This window comes from Salarias fasciatus, chromosome 1 (assembly GCF_902148845.1).
Source record: "Salarias fasciatus chromosome 1, fSalaFa1.1, whole genome shotgun sequence".
In the NCBI taxonomy this organism is placed as follows: domain Eukaryota; kingdom Metazoa; phylum Chordata; class Actinopteri; order Blenniiformes; family Blenniidae; genus Salarias; species Salarias fasciatus.
The window spans coordinates 24,088,489-24,106,462 of NC_043745.1; the positions used below are offsets into that span (position 1 = coordinate 24,088,489).

Genomic DNA, 17,974 nt, shown 5'->3' on the forward strand with positions numbered 1-17,974 from the left:
CTGTCTAAGAGGGACTTTATAAAACCACAAACTCAAGAAGCCTTTCTCGAATTGCTCCACACATGGACATTTTATTTACAAATAATTAGCTAACGAAAGCAGGCGGCCAGCTGTAAAATAATACCTACAATCTTTTTTTTTTTTTTTTTTTAGAGTAGTGGATGAGGAACAATTTGAATTTTTGCTGTTGAAATATTTAAATCGGTGCGACACTTTGTCTCACTGCGCAATGCTGCAAAAACTAGAAATATTTGTAAATGCTGGTCGCTGTAATGGGCTGAATCCCATCAATTTGAGGTTACATGATAATTTTCTAATGTTACCTTTATTTCCTTTTATTATAGAAAATTATACGTTTTACTATAAAGATCGGTAGATTTTAAAAAAATGAGACCCGTTTAATTACGCATAGAAAAATGTTATGATGAAAACGGATGGAAGAGACCCTAAAATTCCCTTCACATGACACTGAAGACGCCGCACCGTTCTGAACAACCGGCTGAATATGGACGATTTGCCCTTGATGAACCGTTGCGAATGAAGCGTAAAATCGTGCCCTCTGCGCTCCAGTGCCATCACTCACAGGCTATATTCATATCCAAATTGCATTAATGTCATGTGTTAAGACACCCCCGCCCCTACATCTCTGCAAACGCGAGTCTCTTTTCAGCAAATAAAGCGCCCTAACTCGCTCGTGTCATCGGGATAATCGCTTGGGAGCGGTCCTGGAGCCGGGAGATCTGCGCCCCATCCTCCAAGGAGACACGAGTTTGTGTAACTCTCCTCAAACCTGAGGGGGAGTTTTTGGAGTGTTTGGTCAACGACAGTGGTTCCTGGAAAAGATCTGAATCGTTTTATAACCAAACCCAGCTGCGGGGTGGTGTGGGCTGCAGTACTCTGCCTGCATATTGTGTGTGTGCGTGTGTGTGTGTGTGTGTGTGTGTGTGTGTGTGTGTGTGTGTGTGTGTGTGTGTGCGCGCATTTTCATCTGAGAGGAGAGGGAGAGGAAGGGGTTCCTGCGCTTCCCTTTCCAAGAGAGAGAGAGAGAGAGAGAGAGAGAGAGAGAGAGAGAGAGAGAGAGAGAGAGAGAGAGCGAGAGAGAGAGAGCGAGAGAGAGAGAGGAAAAAAAGTTTAGTCTCGTTCTCCCCATGACTCTTTTTTTAGGCATGAACGCGGAGACCTGCGTTTCATACAGCGATATGACATCCATGGATTCATATTATAGCCCCTCTGCTGCGCAAGGTAGGGATCACCCGGCGGACCACTTTAGGACATTCCCGGCGACTGACACCAAATACAGCCCCGCCGCCTTCCTGCCCAACAAAGGTCAGGCTTACGGAGAGAAGTCCCGGAGCCCCTTCCAGCAGGAGTGCCAGTCATTGGATGCCGCTGCAGCTGGGCAAGGCACTTTCAGCAAATACCACCTCTTCATGCAGAGGTCGTCTTGCAAAACACCCCCCGAAGAGGACAAGCTGCAGCAGGAGAGGGGACTGAACGGAGCGCTCGTCTCGTGCTATGGTGAGTGCAGAGAAGTCAAGGTGAGGCATGATAAACACGGATAAACGCGCGGGGAAGGGATGCAGCGTGCACGCGAAGGCTCGTGACTTCTGCATTAGCGGGCAGGTTTCTCCGGGCCGCGTCCGATGGATAAATGAACAGCACAGCTCTGAACCCGTCGGTCATCGATTTGACTGTTCCCCACAAAACCCACAGGAAGAAATAGTTTGCAAGTTTGGATCGTGAATGTCACGGATGCGGCACATCTCAGTGAATTACCAGAACTATGAACTGCAACCCTGTTAGTGAGGCAATATGCAACGGCTTATTCCTATTTTTTTTTTTTTCAGTCAGTGCATTTTATCTCCATATGCCAGTTGCGCTTAGAAGAACACATCCAGATTCTTACCTGCCGCTGCAGCATTGCGCAGGACCCTCGTCCTCACAGAGAAGTGCTCCAGCAGTTCTGTGCGTAACACAGTTAAGGAGAAGAAGCATAATCTTCCCGACTATCAAATTGTCTCTTTGGCCATCAAAATTAAATTAGGGAGCATTTAATGCGATAATCTGCATTACAATCCTTAATATTGGAGCTGAGTCGGACAATTGAATTAACAGGTTTTCAGATGGCACAAATAGTGAGCTCCAAACTGATAATATTTTCATTTCATTGCGCCGCCTGATTGGCTCCAATTAGATTTAATTGCACGGGGGCACCGCAGTAATTGGTGAATGATGAGGGTGTGAATAAAACTTTGACCCTCGTTAGGTAGGCGGTGACTCCAAAGGAGGCTTTATTTCTGCCTTTCTCTCCACTTGGAGACATCCACCACCCCCAAAGTGGAATACACTTTTTACCGGAGCAAAAAAACCACCATCGAGATTTATCCGTCAAGAAGATGAGCAACGTGATTTTTGTCCCTTCAAAGTGAGCAGATTGAATTCAGCTGGTTTTGCCCTGGACTTAATCCCCGCCTGATCGTAAATAACGCGCCCAGCCCACGGACGCGCGGAAGAGGAACGACGTTCAGCGGTGTTCAGCCGTATAGGCCCTGCGCGCTGTCAGTATATATCGACAAGTTTATCTTCAATATTAAAGGATGTGGCGGTAAAATAATGACCAAACTATTATTAACTTAAAAAAAAAATCTGAAGTGGAGAGTCGCAATAGCTTTAAAGCCACTGGGCCCTTTTGCCTTGTCTAAAAATGGAACTCTTTCAATTAATGTCTAATTTACCTGGACAATGACTGTTCAAACAGAATATTTAAGCGGAGAAACTGATTTTGATCTAATTGGTCTTTGTATTGAAAAACCTCTGGATTCTACTGAAAAAACGATTTTCCAGACTCCATATAGAGTGAGCAGTATATAAAAATACAATAATATCAATACTAAAACGACTTTAAGCATAGTAATGATAATAATTCTTGAATTAGAAAATCACAGTGTTGCGCTTTTACGCATGAGATTAATCACTCCTCTTTCTTTTGAATTATCCAGCTGCTTGTCCATCACTATTACGCAGATTTATTTATTTATTCTTCAGTGGAAGTAGTTAAAGGATGTTTTGACAGATTCCGGATATCGACCCCAAAACTTCCTTTATAGTTCCAGAATGTCAAGACATGGAGATCAATCCTTCTTATGGGCTCAGACTGGTCCTTTAAAATGACTGTAAAGTTTTTATTAGCTATTAACCTTGACACTGGTCTGAACGAAATAGGGAAAAATGATTAGGTTAAATAAAAGACTGTTTTTAAGACTGTGGCAGAAAGAGAAAGTTTCGAAATAAATTGTTTATTATTCTTTTGTATTAATTGTTCGTATTTCTGTTTATTCATTTGATTGATTGCACTGACAAAGCGTTTAAAATGGCGCAAACCGCAAGTGGTTATTACCTCAAATTTGAATTGATTTGATTTATTCCTCTTGTGCGCCTTTAAGGATCGTCACCTTTTCCACCAAAATTCTGACTCCTGGATTAAAATATATTCCTGCACCTCGCACGATTTTCACATGTAAATCAAATATTGTCGTTTTAATTTATTCCAATTATAAAAAACTGAAAGGGAAACTTGAAGCTTGAAGAAAAAAAACTATAAAAAAGATTAAACATTAATGATAGGAATTAATTTTCGTATTCCTGACATCGTTTTTTTATTTTATATATTAAATCTTTCGAAATTAATGCAAAAAAAAAAAAAAAAAAAAAAAACACACACAGCGTGCCTTCAATTACATAAGGAGAATCGTGAAAAGCCTTCTCACATCTCCATTCGTGTTTTTCCTCCGGTCCACGTTATAGAAAAGAGGAGTTCCGACATTAACCCGACTCAGATGTCAAACCTCACTGTTTGCTTTCATTTGTGCTCACAGTGACTTGACCCCCAGGCACGAACCTCCAAGTCCCCAGACCTGAAACACAGAAAATCCACTTTTTTTCCCCTCTTTTATCTGAATTCACGTGTCTGATCCTTTATCGACGGCCTGAGTTTTCATGATGCACAAATGCAATCAAATCCTCTCCTCCAAACATGCAAGTTGTGGAAAGCAAACTGCGGATGGGAGTCCTTTGACTCTGTGGGTCTTTTTTTTTTTTCTTTCTGATCATCTCTGACTGAAGGTTTTTCACTGACTTCCATGCCGCTGACTGACTGGACATAAATTGAAGGCAGCAGTAAAATATGCTGAACTTCCTTGCTGGGGGAAAACATGATAAATGATTCCTGATGTTTTTATTGGAAAAACGCTAGAGCATTACACTCCCTGGATCATTTCTTTTATCAAACCTGTATTTTACACCCTGGCTGGGTAGTTTCACGTTGTCAGAGATTTGCTGTGTTGTTGTAATTTCCAGCTTGATCCCTTTCAGTCAAAGGTGATGTGATGACTGGTCTCTAAAGTGCAAGCCGGGAGCTTTAACTGAGACGTTTTTTGGCTGAAGGAAAACAGAGTGGCTGTCTAACAAACATTTACATACATCAGAGTCAATGCAAACACAGTTACGTTGCTTTACACTCAACACACTGCCAATCAAGTTGTTATGTGCAATCAACAAGGCCGCTTTTGGAGCAGGGGCAGCTTTCAGGCCGGGCTGAGGGCTGACAGCGAGAGACCGTGTTTGAGAACGTGTGGACACAGCAGCAGTAAATACTGTGCAGGCTTGCTTTGCAACTGTGAAAGAGTAACGGCGCAAAATTAAGTGGTGTGGAAAACCTTTTCAGACTGAAAAGTACTTTATAACAAATACACTTTTTGAAAATAGTTTAAAAATGAAAATTGGATTTCGGATGGGTATAATGTGCACAAGCATCTGTTGATATTTTAGGTTTTATTTTACAATGGTTTGTTTAGTTCTGACCACAGTAACACAATATGTTGTACTGACATGCAAAATCTAATCCTCCAAAGTTAGCAGTGATTACCTCTGTCAAGTAAATATTGCATCGCAAAATAACAGTATTTGTATGAAAAAATTGTCTGAACTTGGTTCTCTATTATTCCTCCATGTCCCATGATATAAAATACTTGTTTTAGGTGTTCCTCCATTACTGAAAGTAACTGTCAAACTAGAGAAAAACGACTTCACAAGTTTAGAAAAAAAAAAAGGCCCTGAGGATGTTTCACTCATTCATTTCACAGTCTTAAAACAACCACCCACGAGTCTCTGCGATGCTCCAGAGACAACATGCTTCCTCTTTTGATGTGTCCGTGCCCTCGCTCGGTGTCTGAGTGCGCTGACCTCTCGCTCGGCCCTCCTGCCCTCGGTTGTTTGGAGAGGAGGGCGAGCTCCCCTGGATGCTCGCAGCAGAGAGAATCCATTCGAAACCCCTGTTTAAAGCCCTGTCGTCAAAGCCTGGCCCGCCGCAACATTTGGAATCAGACTCCAGAGTTTTTCAGTTTGAACGTGTGTCACTTTACTTGTTCATTCGTGAGTTTGGGTGTTGAATTGTTTCAACGGAATCTCTTGTATTTTATCAGAGCTCTTTCATTTCAATTACTTTTCCCTGCAAGTGAACTTTTAGATAAATCTCCATGTATGAACCATCATGCAGGTGATTGTCGTGGTGTTGCTCCCATCTATGCCCCCCCCACCTCCCCCGTACCATTTTTGACCTGGCACAACCATTTCACCCTCCGAAATGGCCGTCTGTGCTGATTGGGCCGAGCAGGCCGTAATGGGAACCAGCCTCGACGCCCAGACGACTGAGGCACACTTCAGCCACTCGGTGACATGAGTGGAGGTGACAAGGACTCAGGATCATTTTACCATTTAGCCTAAAGTTTGGCAGGGTAATTTACATTAGGCTCAGTTTGCATGGCCGAGTGAGAGCAGCGGGGCAGAGGGATCACGCCGTCCAGGACTTCCTTTGGTCTCTTTGTCACTGCCTCGTGTAAAAGGAAGACTCAGACAGAAACAAGGCTGCACATCAGTTCAGACCTCTTAAAAAAAAAAAAAAAAAAAAACAAAACTGATGAATGTGTAGTAAAGCAACATTTTCTTGACCATAATTCTACATTATGTGGCAAATTATTCACTGTTGGTGCCAAAGCGTATAGTCAGTGGGTTCAGAGGTATTCAGTCATCCTCTGTGCAGTCATTCATTCATCAGAAAATATTGTAACATAGACTTTCGGCATTTAAAGTTGGATTCGTAATGAAAAGCCAGTCGGCTTTTAAAAATCAGTGGCATCAAAGTCCTCAGAGAACAAATTTCCTTCAATGTGGCGAACGACAGTGTAATGCTGAGGAAAAAGCTCAGGTCTGTAGAAGCAGTTACAAAAGCACAGTTCGGTTTCAGAACAGAAGCTTTTCAGTAAATTTAATTAATATAATGTGTGGGTACTGAGAGATTCACCTGAACTTTAAAAATATACCATATTTGTCAGCATTTGCCTGTTTGTGTCTTTAAACTTAGTAAACCACACTTCTCTGGGTCAGGAAAGCCTTGTTTATTCCATCGGTTATTGATATTTTTCGAGTGATTGAGCAACTGTATTTGTATTTTTAGAATATTACAATTTGTGCTTCATCGTAACAAACCAAACAGACCAAGTTTTGATTGCATAACCCTGAAGACAGCTGCATTTCTCTGGGCTGAAACTGATGTCTGGTTGGTGAAAGTTGCCGGTTTCATTGTGCTTTCAAGCCGTTATGTGAACATTCAGATGCTTCGGTTTGAGAATTCTTGGGAGGAAGAAGTGATTATGCAAGTTTTAAAGGAAAATTCTGAGCAGAGTGTTTCATTGTATACGCTCGCACACTGAAAGATAGCCTGAGCCAGTTTTTCCGTCTCGGGTGTAGAGGAGACTGTTTTGATCGAACAACAAAAACACAAGATGGAGGAAGCTGCAGCTTTGCTGCAGAGTCTGGGAGGAACATTTGGACGGGGGGGGGGGGGGGGGGGGGGGGGGGACTTACTGGGGGAGTCGTGTGTGAAGGAGACAAAGAGTGTGTGAGAAGTGATTTATCAGTCTTTAGGTTTATGGGGGATTTTTCAGACGCCGACCGTCGTGCGGATCGTTCCAAAGAGCAGCTTTCAAAAAGAAACTCAACTGTTGAGAAGTTTTCTGCACGAGACTCGCTGGGGTTAAATTTACAGTGTCTCAGGCCGATGTGTGGATTTGCGCACTGCTGTGTGTTTATATGCATATTGCCTCCAAATGTGTTGAGCACCCGACTTTACACCAAGCCGGCGTAGCGCCGAGCTATTCATAGTCCTGTTATTCCTACCTCCACAGGAGACAAGGTCAGATTGTAGCAGCAGAGAATCAGAGAGAGCGTTGCCACAGCGTCAGCGGCACAGCGATTGACCTAAAGCTGCAGTAATTATGTATTTTTTAAAATAATACCATAACCTGACGGTGGGAAAACGTGCAAGAGCAAGGTGAGAGGTGTTACTTGTGCAAGCAAAGCTAAGCCCATGTACAAATTGAGTTGTTGAAGTGGTAAAAATAGGTGCTTAATGTCTGACAGCCAAAGAGCTGGATATTTCACTCTGAAGTTAGTATTGACTAAACCTTAAAAAAAAAAAATTACTGCAACCATTGATGATGGGCTTTAAAACCGCTGAACGAGTAAACAAGCAAACATATTCTCCTCATTTAAGAAAACTATATGAAAAACATATTACTTGTATTAGTATTTCCCAGAGGAGCTGATTACACCAGTTAATGGTTCATTTCATTATTTGTTTGATGGTATTTTTTAAATCACTTGGTGGTTTGTGATCAACTGTGGAGGCCTATATTCATCAGATCACAGAGCATTTTAAAGTAACCTATATAATAATATGACATATTACATATCTAAATTATCCACTCTACACTATATTAGTGTCTCAATCTGCTTCGACTGAAGGAGCCCAGTAAGACTCACCGATCAAGTTTTAAAATAAAGAAATGGATTTTCCTTTTCCTTTCTCTTTCTCTATCCCTCTTCCTCTCCTAGTTTTTCTCCGTTTGCCTGTCTTGCAGATATTTCTTTCTGGAGCGACACATTGTTAATCTCTCTGTCACCGTATAGTGTGTGATTTATAGCATTTCCTCTTAACACTGTGAGCTGACCCCAGTCATCCCAGTCAATAAAGAGGCAGGGAAGGTGCCCCGACGCTTTACAGCCAGTTAAACTACACTTTGATGTTGCCCCCCTGCAGGTTTTTAACTGTGAATTAATAGTCATCCTTACCGTATGTCTGGCCAACAAAAATCGTGTTTTTCTTTTGAATACAGAAGTGCACTGTGATTTATTTTTTATAAAAATATAACAAAATTCGCCATGAAAAGATGAATAGGTTGCATGACAAAAACTGAATTTGAACACAAACCGGCGGTATTGTATTATCAGGAGGCATAAATTACAGCTCACGACTTCATGAAGGTTGTTTTGCGTCTGTAATTTTAGCAGAACGGCTTCTAATGCCACCAAACTGAGCTGCAGACGGTTTGCCCTCACTGTGCTCTGGAACAATGCAGATGGATGATTCCACTGAGAATAAATAGAACATTCTGTGGTTTTGTAACTAAAAACATTTCTCATAGCAAAAAAAAAAAAGAGGAGGAAAAAAAAGATGTTTGGTTGAGCAGTTTGCAGGGTTGTAGTCGAGACCTCTTTACGAGACAAAAACTGCTCGTGGAAGTGCAGGTGGACGCCGAAATAGCCGGAGAAGCAGATTCAATGGTTAACACGCATGGACATTTCAGTACATCTCACGCTTGCCAGAAAAATATCACAACGTGAAATAAACAACTGCCTTTGATCAGCGGGAGGATTCCTGACGTCAAGCGACCTGACAGCTCTCGCTTTGTGTTGGACTGAGGGAGCAGGCCAGCCAGCGAATGGCTGCGTAGCATTTATACTGGAGTAAAACACGTGTTAGTTATGGAGAACGAGGGAATGTTTCAGAGATCACGTCCCCGGCGAGCGGTCTGCCACCAAAACACAGATCCCTGCTCGGGTCCATCTGAGGAACATGAGCCTCGCAGCTGCCTGAAACCTGCGGACTGAAATGGATCTGGTGTGAGACATGGCGCTGCAGGATCACACCAGACAGGTTTCGCTCTCCTCGAGAGGCTGAACGAGATGAAATAAAATCAGTTTAATCATTTTAAGTTTGGGGGCTGAATGCTCAGCATAGAAAAGACATGAAAACACAAGGCTGCGTCTCATTACTGCTCCAGTCAGTGAGCCTGTAATCAAATAATAATGGCTGTCATCACTGGCTTCAAACTGATTTCAATTTATACCTTGGCTATATTAGCTCGTTTCCTAAAATCAATGGAGAAAATATCCTTTTTAAAATTGTTAATAATGGTACAGATAATATTAGCAGAGAAAAATGGTTATTTTCAATGTCAGTGTTCAACAGTAGCGATGTTAACTTACACATTTAAGTTAAATAATTCATAAAATGAGACCAGCATTGTTCAATTTCGGTGAGATAACCTTGTGTTTCTAGTTTTTCCTCCGAGAGACTTTGACAGTTAATATGACAACATACGGATATGACATTTTTGGGGGATAAAATAATCCCTGTTGAAACAGAACAGACCTGGGAACAGTTGAAATTTAAAGACCTGAAAAGTATAGAATAACATCGGTGGATGTTTCTGATGTTACTCTATACTGATTTTCTTTGACTCTGGGTCAAAAATCAAACATGACATTATATGTATTATGTTCCTCAAAATTCTGGAATCAAATTCAGATACACCTTTAAATGATACCAAATTAAGTAAAGATATAAAAGAGCATTGTTTATTTTGTATAACATCTATGAGCTGCACATTAACTCAGACAGATCTATGCCTGAATTTCAGCAGTGTAATGTGTCACCGCCGACGAAAATGCTGCATTTGATATGCTTTGGCACACGAGCGAGTCAGTTAACGACAACTTATCTCTTCACATCACCTTGTAGCACATCACCCAACATGGCAATGAGCCGCAGGTCACCCGTGTGTGTGTGTGTGTGTGTGTGTGTGTGTGTGTGTGTGTGTGTGTGTGTGTGTGTGTGTGTGTGTGTGTGTGTGTGTGTGTGTGTGAAACGTCTTCAGTGCTGACAGAGTGTTGAGAGCCGCGCAGGCAGCTCACATGAGCCACGGAGCAGAAAACACACCTCCCAATTTCTAACCTGACGAATTGCTGGATGGGCAGCGGTGTCCTCCATCCTGAAAATAAGTTCACCTCAGATGATATCTGGCAGCGGGGAGGGTCCGGAGCTGCGAGGAGCCACTGGACGGAAACAGAAGGGGACACCTATCATTAAAGAGTCTGAAATTGTGACACATTTGTTCCTCGAGCGGTCGCCTCTGATGGGAAGTCGGAGGACAGACGCAGCAGTTGAAGAGAGGCTGCCAGCTCAGACGAGAGCGCTGGCGCAGACAGCGCTCTGGAAATTTATGAACAGAGAAGTGCTTGAGGTTTTCTGTTAGACTGCAGCCATGAGTGAAGCAAGTGTACAAAGATCTCAATCAGATTTCGCTTGGTCAGAAACTGTTGACAACAATTCAATCTGCCAGGTGTCTGTGTGTGTGTGAGTGTGTGTGTGTGTGTGTGTGAGTGTGTATGTGTGTGTGAGTGTGTGTGTGTGCGTACGCACAAATGATCTATGCATTACAACTGGATCCTGTAAGCAGCAAGTGATCCAGAGCATCCATCACAGCCTCCAGCAGACAAGCCAGCTGACACACACATGCTCCAAAATCACACACCGACACACACACACACACACACACACACACACACACACACACACACACACACACACACACACACACACACACACATACACACACACACACACACACACACACACACACAATCGTCACAGTTTCTTCTGAAAGCTCGATAAATGTCATTGAGATAAACTATGTTAGACCGACCATCGTAAAAAGCAAGTGATATAAGAACAATGAAAATTAACGGAGCCTTCAGCCGCTGGATTTTACTGTGTTTAGTTTGAATCTAGATGACAGGTTTCGAATGTTTGTCCCAGCCGTAAGAGAAGTCGAAGGGCGCCTCAGATTTAAAGCACTCATGGGAGGGGTCGTCCCAAAGGACGATCATTTCATCTGAAGAAGCTGCTGAAAGGTTGAAAAGTTGAAACTTGTACTGTATGAAGCAGAGTGAATGTTTGAGTTGCTGTAGAAATCTGCAAATCTCTGCTTGTCAGAGGCGGTGGAGGGGAAACGTGCCAAAAATGGGAAGAAGCATGAAACTTCAAAGTGTAACAGCTTTTACCCCATTGTCCTCCTCACGTGTAGAATCCACACGTGGCTTATATAAGCTCCGCCAGCCCGAAATCTTGGGAAGCAGTGGAACAAAATTCAGTAAATGTTGAATTCTAACACTTCTTTAGCAGCCCTTCCTTTTGATTCAACACAGAGCTGTTCTCACGGGTTTCCCCTTCCTCCTGTGTCTGCAGGTAAAGACAGTTCAGGTCTGACAGACTCCGACTTGGGCCCGGACTCCGACTCTCCTGGGATGGACAGCAGATACCTGCCGGTGAAGGACCAGGGCGTGAAGGCGGCCTCCGACCGGCCGCCGGGCACAGACTTGGGGAGCCCTCTGGACAAGGCCGACAGCGGCGAGAGCAACAAGGGCAAGAAGAGACGCAACCGCACGACCTTCACCAGCTACCAGCTGGAGGAGCTGGAGAAGGTCTTCCAGAAGACGCATTATCCTGATGTTTACGCCCGAGAGCAGCTGGCACTGAGGACCGACCTGACCGAAGCCCGTGTGCAGGTAACAGACGACGCCCAACAGCAGGGTCTAGGACACTTTTATGTGACGAAATCTCTTCACGCCACCATCTAATGTAGTGGACTTGTTATGGCAGACACTCCATTGCAACCCCACGCTCACCCTTCAGAGTAGAAAAACAGGGCCCTCCCTCAGCAGAAGTGTGTTTAAACAAAGCAGCCTCGCGGATCCTTCAGCATCTGCGGCTCGGCAGAGATAACGTCACTCACACGGCAACATGAGAGATTTATCTGGTAATGTGGGAGTCGAAGGAGAGTAGTGGGGGAGTGGGAGCTAGCAGAGGCCAGGGGGCCCAGGGGGGCTGAGGCTCGAGCTGCCTGGGCCTCATATGTGCAGTTTTTAGGAGCGCAGACTTTTATCGACCTGCGAGGAGACCCGCTCGATCGTACTGTGTTTCCACAGGATCGTCTCAGAGTTTCCTGAAATTTGTGGGCTGATTTCTAAGCGTAGCAGCCGGCCCTGAAGTCGACACCGGGCCGCTGACCTTCTGACCTGATTAGCATACAGTTTGGTCACGACTGCTGTAATGCCTTCCAACGTTAGCACGGAGAGAAGGAGTCTGTCATCATTTCTAAAGCATGTGTGTGTGTGTGAGGTGTGTGTGTGTGAGCACCAAATCCCCGGGATTGTCTGTGTTTTTCTTTCATTATCGTACAATTCAGACAAGAATGTGTCCCCACTGCGGTCTCCAGCGGAGGTGTGAAACCCCTCCCGTGGGCTTCGAGAAACTCGGTCATTGACAACTCAGTTCATAACTGACTTAGAGATACAGTTATTGTTTTCTTGCCAACGCGGTTCATACTTTCAGTAGTTGAACTTGTCTGATGAGATAAGAGCTCAATTAAAACTATCCTCCCTCCGACATGGTGAGCTGGAGCAGCAGCCGGGGAGAGTTCCGCGGAGGAACACAGGAAGTGAGTGCAGCCACGGGGTTATAACTCAGCTCCGAGTGTCAGAAGGTATGCTCTGCTCGGCCGCCGGTGCTATCGCAGACCTGCATGCCTCAGATGGACGCAGGTTTACGGCTCTTGGCTCTCCCAGCGGTCCTCTTAAACGCTCAAGTTAAAAAGATAAAAGACAGGAGATGCCTTGTCAGTCAGAGAGCAGGACTCTGCTCTTTATTCAGATCATCTACAGGCAAAACAAAAATAAAAACCAGACTCACAGCTCATCAATTCAGCATCTAGGGTTGGAAACATGTTTTAAAAAGGCTGGAAAAAAAAAGAAAAAGCTTCAATTGTTCGAATTTGTGAGCATTTTGGTTTAATTAGTCCTGATCCTCACACACTGAAAACACAGGACATTTAAACACTGGAGCCTGGAGTTGTTTGCTTTTTCCATCTCGGTGTTTCAAAGGGAGAGACTAGGTTCACATCTGAGCCATATACACTACACGGGAAGGGTCAGAGGTCAAAGGTCAGGGGTTTCAATAGCATCACATCACTCAGAACCAACAGAGGTTCTGAGAGCCGGGATCACATCTGATCACCTCGTGTTTAGAGTTTAGAGAGCAGGGCTAGCAGGAGGATGCAGGAGCAAATAGCTGCAACAATTAAATCATTTTAAGAGGGAATATTACAAAATATTTAAATTTGATTATAGAAATATTGATAACAATGCAGGGATCATACATGAATCAACTAAATCAATATAATAAAATCTGCAATCATTATTTTGACTAATAATTGATAGTTTTAGTAATTTTAAGATGAGTGATTAAATAAAGGAATGATTTCTGGTTTTAGCTTTGTAATCAGACTTGCTAATTATTTTTAAAAAATTCTTTAAAAAAAAGTCAGAAAAATAAAATAGACTAAATTGTGATAAGATTTTACTTACGAGTTCTATTTTCTTATTTTAACGAAATGTTTAAAGTTTACTTTCTCAAATTTTCTTTCTGGTAAATGACCCTCAATCCTCAGATCATCTTATTTTAACCCTGCAGTATAACAGTGAGTGTCAAGAGTGTGACTTAAGATGTTTAAATTCACTGAAATCCAAAAACTATTACTTTAAATTTGCATTTTTTTTAACTTCACTTTAACCAATAGTTTAAGACAATATGAAATATATCATGTATTTAAAGACTTTACAGAAAAGTGCTGACATGCATTAATGCAAGTACATTTTTTTCGTGTGTGTTTATCATATAATATTGTGTATCAAAGTATATGGAGCCCAAGAAACAAACAAATACCATCAGCCAGGATGAAATTAAATTAAATGACAGAGTTGTGGCAACACATTCGAAGTGAGTAGAAATCACAGGGAGGTGTCAGATTTCATGCTGTGTTTCTTTCTGAATCTGCCCACTTGTGTCCTCAACTTACCTTTAATTGACATGGGAAATAAGAAATTATGTGGTGGAGGACTTTGGAGGAAAAGGGAACAAACTTACACTTAATGAAGAACAACAGCGGTCAGAGGTGTTTCGATGAGATTATTAGTGCTTTGGGGGTGTTGGAAAACCGAAGCCAGGCTCAGCCTCGGATTTCTTTCTACTTTGGTTTGGAGGCTGACATGAGTGACAGCAGAGGCGGGTTATCAATCCTCTGAGCTGCTCTTTCACTTCAAAGTGTTTTCGGCCCCATACAGTTCTCCTGCTGGGGCCAGTTTGGCATTTCTCTGCTCTTTCTCTCTGGGGCTGTAACATAAATAAAGCCTCATTGAAAGTCCACCAGCTACTTAAGCTGTCAAGATCTTTACCAATTACTGTCACAACCGAGTGTGTGCAACGCAAAAATGTGTTCTCCCCTGTATAATGGCCCACAGACTGGGTGCAACGCGAAGATTGAGCCGATCGGAGCTGTGTTTGCACTTTCCCAAGACGATGTATTTTGGAGAGGCAGGTTGAGAAACAAGGCCGTCGGTCCCGAGCGAGCCGCGGCGCAGAGGGGACGATGTATGAGAACATCAAGGAAAGGATTATGTCCTCCAGCCTGTGAGCTTCTTTAATTTAGTAGGAGACAGTATCTCAGAGCCAGGAGTTTTAAGTTGCAGGAAATTAAAAAGGAAAACGCAAACAAACCCCAGTTATAATCCCATCTCACTTTTCAATTTCCTACATTGTCTCTGTGGACTTATTTTAAAGTGCCTGAGCAAAAAAAGCAGAAAATATGAGGACTGATATCAGAAAGAAGTCATACAGGGACATATGTGTTTAAATCAAGCTGGCAAAATCAACAGTTTTTCGAAAGAGACACACAGTTTGATGAAAATCATGTCAGGTAACACGTGAAGCCCACCAGGCATAATTGATTCAGATTCCCTTCATCCTCCGATGGTATTTCAAACACACTAAATGCCTTCGGTAAACAATGGTGTCACGTTTGGTTGTCAAAGACGATTACTGAAAACAAAAAACACCCACCTCTTGTCAGACAGCAAATAAGCAAAGGTGATTTGTTTGGGAGCCTCAAAGCGAAGCGGGGCCCACTCGCTCCCCTCATCTCCGTCTCTGTCATTTCCAGGTTTTCATCCCTTCAGTTAGAAATTGCACTGACATATTTATATGAGTTCATCTGGATCTGAAATACATTTCTGCTAATTGCAAGTTCACAATGTAAAACTTGTTTGAATATCTGAAGAGCTGCAAATGAAATTTATCATTCACCCATGCAGTGTTTTTTCAGAATTGAAAGGGGTTGTTTTTCTATTCAGGATGCTTAGATTGGTATGATTAGAAAAGCATTTCCTTTAGCTTTGAGGGGGGAAAAAATCACATGCAAGATGAATAATAGAATTGTCTCACTCGATAACATTAAAAAAAAAAAAAAAATGTGTGTTGAACTTGCAGGTATGGTTCCAAAACCGAAGAGCGAAGTGGAGGAAGCGGGAGCGTTTTGGTCAGATGCAGCAGGTCCGGACACATTTCTCCACCGCCTACGAGCTGCCTCTCCTGACCCGTCCAGAGAACTACGCTCAGGTACAAAATGAATGCTTTAGCAAATGTCTGCCAGTTTTTGCTCCACTCTATCTAAATCCCAAAATAATTTCTTTAGGGGACAGAAAAAAAAGGGTGTTCTTCTACTTCTACAGACTGGAACCCATTCACTCTGCAGTAAAATGTATATGTAATTGCCTTTGGTTTTGTCAGGGAAGTTGATGCAGGTGGCAGCAGTAAAGAAAAATGAATGGATCCTTTAAAGGGAATTAAAGAGAGTTACATTATAAGAACTGGTTTAGGTGTTATCTTGGAATAGAAACTGGACGCAAGAGGCATAATGGGCCTCATTACGCTAATAATCAACACAGCAATTTGAAATAAAATGATGTGGTTTTGCAGATTTTTCAACCAACTGTGGTAAATTTACAGTCGAGTCTCCTGTGTCTGAACAGCAACCTAACCAGGAGAAAGAGCAAAAACACAAACCTGTCCACCAAAATGTTGATGCTACTATTTTGTTTGGCTGAGACAACGTCGATTTACTGAACTCCTTTCAGATCCAGAACCCGTCCTGGATCGGCGGCAGCAGCGCGGCGTCCCCCGTGCCGGGCTGCGTCGTGCCCTGCGACACTGTGACCCCCTGCATGACGCCCCATCCCCACTCCGCCAGCGGAGTGTCCGACTTCCTGAGCGTGCCGAGTCCCGGGGGTCACGTGGGTCAGGCCCACATGGGCAGCCTGTTCGGAGGATCCCCCGGCATGCCGGCGGGCATCAACTCGTACGATCTCAACATGGACCCTGACCGCAAGTCCTCCAGCATCGCGGCTTTACGCATGAAGGCCAAAGAGCACAGTGCCGCCATATCCTGGGCCACATGATGTGTTGGATGAGGTGGGGGGTGTTGGGGGTGGGGGGGTGCCTCATTATCCCCGAGAAGCTTTTAGGGAGACCTCGCGAGGGGGCGAGAGGGCACGACAATCAAAACACTAAAAAAAAAAAAAAAAGGCAACAGTGACTACCTTCAAAAATGCTGCAATAGAACGAGTACATGCAGAGAAAGAAAAGACAACTGGCAAAACAACTGCTGCCATGTTTTTCAGTGCCTCTGTGTAAAAAAACAACAAAAAAGTAACTCTGGTGTTCAAGCAGGAGGTGGTGTTGTACTGTATGACAGGAGCTGCAGCTTAGGACTGAAGATAATGCTAAAAAAATTAAAAATGAAAAAAAAAAAAAGCTTAATTATATCAAAGAAATCCATGCACTTATTTACTAAAATACAGGAGTTTCTGTTTGTACATTGCTTTTGGCATCTGCAGTTTTTATGTTCGGTGCTGTTAAATTGTTACAATGTTATTTAAATTTTTAAAGTGGTTTTTCCCCTCTTAACATTTTGTTTGTTTTGCAAGCCCCCTGGGAAAAAAAAGAAGTTGTTTAATGCTATGTAAGCATTCTATTTTTATCTCCATCATGCTTAACTTGAGTCATGCTGGGGAAAAATCCAGAGCTTCGGAAAGCTGATCTGGAACACAAAGACGCTTCACGCCGTCAACACAAACGTTAAAATAACCAACTGCGGGTTTGTTCTTCAGTCAGTCTGAAGTGGCTGGATCTTCCTGCATTTAAAAGTCAAACAGATGAAAAGTGGTTTGCTTAAGTGCGGTCAGGGTGAGAGATCCACCTGCCGCTCCGGCTCAGCCCGCCGATGCCCGGTGTGAGGAGGAGGAGGAGGAGGAGGAGGAGGAGGAGGAGGAAGTGGTGTGTGGGAGGAAGCGAGGGGCGCAGCAGGCCTGCTGCTCTCGGGGCTGAAGAGCCTGGGAGCGCCTGCGTCCGAACAGACGCCGCTCTGTTAGCAGGAGGACGGACTCGGAGTGGACACGAACGTGCCCCCTTTCTGCATTTCAAGTCCCGCAGGCTTCGGCCAGAGAAGTGCCCACTCGTCGGCCGGACGGCCAGAAATAACAGAGAAACCAGCGGCGGCTTCCTCGGAAACACAGGAGGCGGGCGGAGATTACGCACACACACAGTGTGTTGACACTTTCTAACGCTGAAATGATGTCAGTGTTCAAACAGCTATTTTTCTGCTCACGATGAACGCCGACAGCAGGTTTTACGTGGCGTCACCTCCATTGTCTTCATTCAGGTTTTGGTGGGGCTCTTGGGGCAATGCTTCTGTTCCGTTAATTAAAAAAACAAAAAACAAAACCATGACACTTTACAGTCATGAGCATTTCAGGGGTTAAATGCTGCGACTGAAGTCCTCCAGTGGCCTTATTTTCAAATACGAACAGCGTACGAACTGTGCAGCAATTGATATTTAAGGTGTTG

General features: G+C 43.5%; 1 protein-coding gene across 2 annotated transcripts; it reads left to right on the forward strand.

The window, feature by feature from the left end:
- The first annotated feature begins 1,150 nt into the window (after window positions 1-1,150).
- Window positions 1,151-16,527, forward strand: alx4a (ALX homeobox 4a). 2 transcript variants are annotated; one of them, XM_030094681.1, is made up of 4 exons: window positions 1,151-1,532; window positions 12,644-12,655; window positions 15,587-15,688; window positions 16,207-16,527. In XM_030094681.1, exons 1-4 carry the CDS (start codon window positions 1,167-1,169, stop codon window positions 16,525-16,527), a joined length of 801 nt encoding a protein of 266 aa, XP_029950541.1. In that variant the 5' UTR covers window positions 1,151-1,166. The 2 variants fall into 2 exon arrangements, with proteins under 2 accessions (XP_029950541.1, XP_029950531.1); XM_030094671.1 differs by lacking the exon at window positions 12,644-12,655 and adding an exon at window positions 11,426-11,745 and having other exon boundaries at window positions 1,151-1,518; window positions 15,560-15,688.
- The last annotated feature ends 1,447 nt before the right edge of the window (window positions 16,528-17,974 follow it).

Bases quoted from the DNA above. Each gene is read 5' to 3' on its own strand.
- alx4a (XM_030094671.1), top strand. From the start codon at position 1,167: ATGAACGCGGAGACCTGCGTTTCATACAGCGATATGACATCCATGGAT. The intron at 1,519-11,425 runs GTGAGTGCAGAG...CTGTGTCTGCAG, and splicing joins AGCGCTCGTCTCGTGCTATG to GTAAAGACAGTTCAGGTCTG. The intron at 15,689-16,206 runs GTACAAAATGAA...AACTCCTTTCAG, and splicing joins GTCCAGAGAACTACGCTCAG to ATCCAGAACCCGTCCTGGAT.